Raw genomic sequence first — 7,603 nt, 5'->3', positions numbered from 1 at the left:
ACCCCAGAGTCGGTCACGACTGGACCTAATGGTCAGGGGTCCCTTTACCTTTACCTTAAGGAAAAGTGGGACATTCTGGGATCAAATCAGAAACCTGGATGGCTTCTGAAAATCTGGGACTGTTCCTGGAAAACAGGGACACTGGGAGCGTCTGATATTAGCATGACTACTGTTTCTTCTTTTCAATCTGTGCCTTTCTTTTTTTCCTCTTTTGCCCTTGCACCAGAGCCTTTGAGCATGAAACACACAGGACAGTTAACTGAAGTGTGCTTTTTGTAAGGCAGACTTGCAAGCAGCCTCTCGCTTAGCTCGCTTGGGCTGAGAGAGAAGGAAAACACACTCTTATACTAGAAAACCTGCACGACTTCTAAACCGCTTGCTGGATGAATAGTATAGTGAACCTAAAACAGCCATAACTGCGGCAGTCCATTTCCACACAGCAGAGCTGAAGAAACCATGCACCTGCGCGTCGCAGATGCCTCCTGAATCGAATCTCAAGGTCAGCGCGTGCGAATTCCTGCACCGATTTCGCTCCCCAATTCGGGAAAATGGCCTGGGAAGGCGAGAGGGAGAAGAAGAGGAGGAGGACGCGCGCCCTGCGCGCAGCTGCGCCCTCTCCCCCCTACCGCCCTCCTCCGGATCCTGGCAATCACCCCGTCAGCTGCGCCTGGCTCCGCCCACTTCCGAATGGCCCAGGGTCACACGAAAGGGAGGAGCGAAAGTGGAGTTGGGAAAACACACGACACAAATGGAGACATTTGTCATCAAGAGTTCGATTCGATTGGGACCTATATATTGGCACCCGTCCATCTGAGAAACAAGGGGGCCGATCTGAATAAAATATGGGGAGGGGGCGGGTAAGCCCACCTCGCAAAATCGATCCCAAGACGACACACACAAAATTTGAATGGCAATGCCCATCAACTTTAAGGGCATATATTTTATTTGGGGGGCCGAAGGGACCTCAGCCCTATGATTGGAAGAGTGCGCCTTCGGGGGCGAAGCCGAGCGCTGTGGTTGCAGAGGCTGATGCGGGCGAGACATACCTATATATGCATATAAACAGTGCATCTAAACATCGACAAGCGAGTTCGCTTTCCGAGTTTCCACAGAACTCTTTTGGGGAGGAAGGGAGGGGCGCCCGCCTCGCCCGCCCCGTCGCCGCGCGCCAATAGGCCCGGCTGGGCTGCGCGAGGAGCGTGGCTCCTCCTCGTGGCCTCGTCCTTTCCCTTTACGGACCCGTGCGCGGAGGAGGAGGGTCAGGATTCGCTCCTCCTCCAGGTTCACCCCTTTCCCAAACCCGGCTGTGTTGTGCGCCTGCCCGCCCTCTTCGCTGCCTTGCGCGCGCGCACAGACGCACAGAGACCCGGGAGTCCTCCGCCCGCCCGCCCGCCCGTCCCTTCCGTAGTCGGCTGGTGGCTCGCCTAGCCCTGGTGGATCGGGGGTGCACGAGGGGGAAGGAGCAAGCGGGGGCTGGCTGGGGATGGGGCTGAGGTGAATCCTCCCGTTCCTGGAGCTGCTTCGAGAGAGAGGAGGAGGGAAGGAAGGCAAGAGAGGAGGAAAGGAGAGGGGCCCGCGCGCAGGAGGGGCGGTAGCAGCGCTGCCTCTGCCGCTTCCGTCATCATGGCTCACTCCCCGGTGCAGCAGCCTGGCCTGCCGGGCATGCAGGTGAGAAACCAGCCGCCGCCTCCGGGCTCTCCCCCCGTCCTAACCCACCTCCCTGCATGGGCTTCAAACTGCAATCCAAGAGGCCCCCCAGAATGGGAACGCAGAGGGGGAGGTGGGTTTTTTTGAGGGGGGGACGGTCATTTACACACACACACACACACACACACACACACTTCCTCCTCCCCCCGGGCTAATTTAGTGGTATGCAGGGGTTTGTTTCATCCCCGGGGGTGCTAACATTGGGTTGGGTGAGGGTGGGGGCTGGGTGAACCTGGCAAACTTGTAAAGGAGCTGGAGGGAGCGTCTAAATGAGCAGGGGGGGGGGTTGAGGGGACAGACTGCTAGAAATGCAGTCTCGAAAGGGACCTCGAGGGTCAGCTAGGCCGACCCCCTGCTGGGCAGGAATCTCCTGGTCCAACATGGGGATCGAACCCACGACCCTGAAATTTAAGAATCTCCTGCTCTGCCAACTATTCAGGCCGCCCCTTGCAAAGGGAGGGGGTTGGAGCCTTGCTCAAGGTACAATCCGGATAGTGTGCTGTTTCAAATTAAGGGGCAACCCTTAATTTGTTTTGGGTTCTGCTGTCACCTGGGAGCGGCTAGCAGTAATGCAGGTGTGTATCCTGTGGCCAAGATCTTTTAAAGGGCTCCCTTTAGAAACAACAACACCCCCCTCACAAAAAACCCATGTTCTGATCCACTACAGTTAAGGCACAATAGATGACCATGGTCATCACATCTGGGTAAGGCTCAGGTAGCGTATGAGGTTTATAAAAAGGTACAAAGAGGTCTTTTTGGCTGGTATGTGTGTGTGAGACAGAGAGTGAGTGAATGAGTGTAATTTAGCAAGTTTTACCTTAAGTTTTTCTCCCTTGTTTTTTTGTTTGTTAGCAAAATCCATATATGGTCTCCTTGAAGTAATATTTGTTGTGCGGGGGGGGGGGTGCGACTTAATTGTAGAGTATTTAAAATACTAGCCGCTTCAGGAATTCTTTTCATGCTTTAAGGAAGGAGTCTGTCTTCGGCCTCATTTATTATTACCCGTGAGTTTTCCATCTCTCTGGAAAACTTCTTAGAAACTTGTTTTGCATCTGTAGTGTTGTAGTATTTGCATTAAGTAGCATAAAATAACATCTCTTTGAGTGTGCGTGGCAAACAGGGAAAAAGAACTCTGGTGTGAATTCAGATGTGCATTCCTATTTTGTATGTTGGGACGCGAGTCCAGTTTTCCAAACTCAAGAACGCTGCATTTTGATGGCCTGCGGGATCCCAGGGAAATGGTGGCAGACATGTAGGCCTTCCTATTCTGGCCTGGGGTTGCTATGGCCTACCAAGGAGAAGTGGTGCGAGGGAAGAAGGCCCGTGTTTCACCAGACCAAGGGATAAGTGACACAAGATGAGAGAACTTTCTTCTCAGCCAAGCTGAGTAGCAGAACTAACCCAGACTGCGGCTTTCTGTTCTTTGCAGGCCGCAGTAGAGCTGAATGGGTTGGCTGTGCCTTGGCTAGAAAGGGGGCCTGAGAGTTGAGCTGCCTTTTCTTCTGTAACTATGCCAAAAATGGGGAGCAGAAGCTGGGGAGAAGTGTGCTTCCTTGTTCTGTACTTAGAAACAAGCAGGTATATTTTATTGGGGCACAGCTGAGACTACAAGCCCATCATTATGAGGTAAAGTGTTGAGGCTGCGTTACATATCACGCTTGAGGGTTTTTATGCAAACTTATTTCCCAGTACACTGGAGTTTCTGGATCTTGTGAGGCTCTGGAGCCAATCAGAAGCCGAAAAGAGCAAGCAGGGTTTGGAAGAGTGAGCTACTGCCCTCTAGAATGGAGGGAGGCTGCTTCTACAGGAAACTCTAGTACTGGTACTCGTGAGGGGCAGATATGAGCCTTTTTAAGCAACATGCTCAAAAATGACATGGCCCAGAGTTCTTTTAATTCCTGCTTGGCATTTCCTGGGCACAGACACTTAGGAGTTAACAGGGGTGTAGTAAGTGACTGATAGCAAGAGAAAAACAAAGCTCTAGAACTATTGTAGACAGTCAAATTCCAGGGACAGGTGAGACCAATAGTGCTCATTTAGTAAATAGATTCCAGCACAGATGTGAGTTGTAGCTGTGATTGTTACCGCTTGCGCTCAGGCCCCTCAAAGCAACTTGCACAGCAAAAATAAAAACTGAAGGGATTGAAATAATGTAAAAACAGCAATAAACAAAACCTTAAACACCCATTTCAGCACTGAATTTAAAAGGAACAAGTCCTATACACACCACTTAAAGGATAAGTCCCACAGAGGCCACGGTAACTGCCTTGGCAATTAAAAAACATAAACTTGGGTCTTCTAGGTGCCAGGGTTTTGCCTGGCACCTGGAAGCACAGCAATGACTCCTGGCATGCTTCGTTAGGGAGAGCCATTCCACAAGTGGAGCCATTGTGGAAAAGGACTGTTTTCATGTTGCCACACTGCACACTTCCTGTGGAGAGTAAGCCCGAAGAAGGGCCTCAGGTGCAGGTTCTGGGTTGGTTCATGAGGAGAGAGGCATTCCTTGAGGTATGTGTTAGGCCGCTGGTCCCCTAGCATCTATATACGAATGGAGATTGTACCTCGGGTTACAAACACTTTGGGTTACAGACTCTGCTAACCCGGAAGTAGTACCTCGGTTTAAGAACTTTACATCAGGATGAGAACAGAAATCGCGCTGCGGTGGCACAGCGGCTGCGGGAGGCCCCATTAGCTAAAGTGGTAGCTCAGGTAAAGAATGGTTTCAGGTTAAGAATGGACCTCCGGAACGAATTAAGTTCGTAACCAGAGGTACCACTGTAGATTCTAGAAAGAGAATCAGCTCTAAATGGCATTTACCAGTGCATTTGTGTTTATATACGTGCATGCCTTGCAGCTCTGTCCGAGCACAATTCAAAGTGTTGGCGCTGACCTTTAAAGCCCTAAACGGCTTGGCCCAGTATACCTGAAGGAGCGTCTCCACCCCCATCGTTCACTGAGATCCAGTGCCAAAGGCCTTCTGGAGGTTCCCTCATTGTGAGAAGTGAGGTTGCAGGGGACCAGGCAGAGGGCCTTCTCGGTAGTGGCGCCCGCCCTGTGGAACGCCCTCCCATCAGATGTCAAGGAAATCAACAATTATCTGACTTTTAGAAGTCATCTGAAGGCAGCCCTGTTTAGGGAAGTCTTTAATGTTTGATGTATTACCGTGTTTTTAATTTTCTGTTGGGGGCTGCCCAGAGTGGCTGGGGAGGCCCAGCCAGATGGGCGGGTATTCATATTTTTTTAAAAAATTATTATTATTATTATTGCAAGTCAGGTGATCAAAAATGCAAGGGGTTTGAATACAGGGGACTAAAAGAAGCTGAGGAACAGCAGTTAATTCTCAAGTGTTTTCAAAACGGACAATAGATTTTGGAAGGGAGGAGACATTTTTTACAAGTTGGACTGGGCCTATAGAAATGATGTTTTGCCGAGCTGCTTCATAAATGGTGTGTTGCAAGGAGGGCAACATCTGTTTCAGAGAAGGTCTGGGAGGTTGTTGAGTAACAAGGGATTATTCATGACCAGCTACTGGGAACCACTGGAGAGAAGTCATTTGAAGCCCTGTTGGGTTGCTGACATCATGTGATCAGCTGGGTTAAAGGACATGGGGGATTAGGCAGGATATGGTTCCTCCTTTTGAAATCTGGTGAAGTTCTTGACTAAAACAGGTTAGACAAGAGTTGCAGGGGCCAGGTGCAAGAGAGTGGCCAAGATGCAACACTAGAATTTCCTGGTTAAACTCAGAGGCTCCGTTTTCTAGATTTGTGTTTTTTGAAACCCTATTTAGATCTGCAAAGCATACATTTTATAGTTCATGTGCTGGCGCATTGTCATGGAAAGGGAACCGAAAATAGTGATAACTGTAGACAATATATAATCTAAGCACATTTTCCCTTAAATTAATCATCCTGTTTTGAATGGCAAAAGGAAATTATGCCGCTTTTAAGATAACAATATTTCCATAGGAACATTTTGATTATATCTGTTCCAATACAATTACAGTTTTTACTGTAACGAGTCTTAATCTTAGCATTTTCACTGCCCTCACAAATAATGTAAATTTCACCAAATATTATGTATCTCTTTTCTAACCAATCCTCAGAAATGCCTCTTTCTACACTTGCTGCTATAATCGGATAACAATAATAATCTTGTTTGTGTTTTGCTTTTCTATATGTACTTTAGGTATTGAATTCACTGCTAGTTTTTGTTGGTTACCTGTTTGTCTTAACGCTAATTTATATTGTCAATTAGCCATATCCCTCTAGGGTTGGTAACGTTATTGAAACTATGAGTCTTGGAAATAAGTTAGCAAAAACTAGTTTTACACACACACACACACACACACACACACACACACACACCATCTTGGTTTGACTGCTCTTTTTTGTAGTTGGGGAAAAACCCAAAAAGAACCCCAACTTTTAGAAAGTTTTTGGGCCTAGTTGCCTGGGAGTAATTCACATGCTCTGCAGGCTAATTATAAGCTTGAATAAAGCACACACAGTAAAGGATTACATTCTCATCAATTTTAATAGCTCTTTCGGTTAGTTCTGCGAATCTGGTTCTGTACAGCTCTGCTGTAAAGCTGAAAATGTAAAACTTTATTGCTGTTCATAATAGAAAACTTGCCTCCCCAGAGAAAGCACATATGCCCCCTTCTTATTAGCATGTTTGTGTGCAGCTCTGTTGCTCTTAGCTAGTTATTCTATAGTTAAACAGAAATGTTCAGTTTGGCATTTATATACATACTCTTATGGGAGCCACTTGTAAAAATGAGTGGGAATATGAGGGGGGGTGTATATAGAAACTTCACAGTCCCAGTCTTGTGGTACATTTACCTTGCTGGGGGAGAGGGAACAGGCCTTGGGACTCCTCTTTGTGTGGTTAATGCTCATATTGTGGACTTGATGGGCCCTTGTTATTTTTGAACAGGATAAAAGATTGGTCCCAGGGTACGGTCTAAGAAGGCCTTGCAGAAAGTAAGCAGGCTCTGTTAGTGCCTAGTACACCACCTTGAGTGGAATATAAATGTCCTAAAATGTCTGAGGGCCTTCTGGCGGTTCCCTCACTGTGAGAAGCGACATTACAGGGAACAAGGTAGAGGGCCTTCTTGGTAGTGGCCCCTTCCCTGTGGAACACCCTCCATATCAAACAGATAGCTTTTGTTCAGGGAAGTTTTTAATGGTTGATTTTTTTTGTGTTTTTAATATTTTGTTGGGAGCTGCCCAGAGTGGGTGGGGCAACCCGGTCAGATGGGTGGCTCATAATCATAATGCCTTTAGTCATATTCAGATTTGACACTTTTGGAAAATTGGTAGTCTCTGTTTTCTCTGGCCATGTAATTTGTGTTTTAAAGCTAATCCTAGATGCTTCATCAACATTTTCTGTTACTGCTGAGTAGTGGTTTGCATGGAATTTAGAACAATGTTCCATTGACCTTCTAGGAAGAATTGAGTTCTTCTCAGAGACCGTAGTTTCGATAATGTGGCAGAGTTCTAATAAATTAATTAGTTAATTTAGTTGTGCAGAGTAGTTGTGGTGTCCGCTACTAGTCAACTCTAAACACAAGCTATACATACCTTTGCTTGATCTCAATGCATCAACCCTCATCTCGCATGCTGCGATGCCTTGAGGTTAGTTTGGGCACCATGGAAGCCAGTCATTTGAAGGGGAAGGATCCAGATTATGCTTGCGGCTTTGTTTCTCTGTATGCGTTATGGCCCAGCACAAGTGGGCTTCTTAAATGTGCCTTGTAAACGTTGTCAGCCATTTCTATGCTTTTCTGTTATTAAAAGGTGGAATTGTATGAAGCTGCAAAGTTCTCATGATGCACACATGCACTGCATTACAGCTGCAGCAACAATCCTATATGTGAGGCTATTTCAGCTTTCCT

General features: G+C 47.3%; 1 protein-coding gene across 1 annotated transcript in view; it reads left to right on the top strand.

Annotated features, from left to right (window-relative positions):
• Nucleotides 1–1,377: 1,377 nt before the first annotated feature.
• STK24 (serine/threonine kinase 24) overlaps nucleotides 1,378–7,603 on the top strand; it is a 40,994-nt gene continuing 34,768 nt past the window's right edge. Inside the window, exon 1 of the mRNA XM_081908237.1 lies at nucleotides 1,378–1,668. Coding sequence (XP_081764363.1) covers nucleotides 1,624–1,668 — 45 coding nt within the window. The 5' untranslated portion in view covers nucleotides 1,378–1,623. The remainder of the gene's footprint in view (nucleotides 1,669–7,603) is intronic.

The sequence above is a fragment of the Podarcis melisellensis genome (assembly GCF_964234715.1).
Source record: "Podarcis melisellensis genome assembly, chromosome: 4".
Classification (NCBI taxonomy): domain Eukaryota; kingdom Metazoa; phylum Chordata; class Lepidosauria; order Squamata; family Lacertidae; genus Podarcis; species Podarcis melisellensis.
Note: the sequence above shows the minus strand (reverse complement) of the source record. Positions and strands in the feature narration are given on the sequence as shown.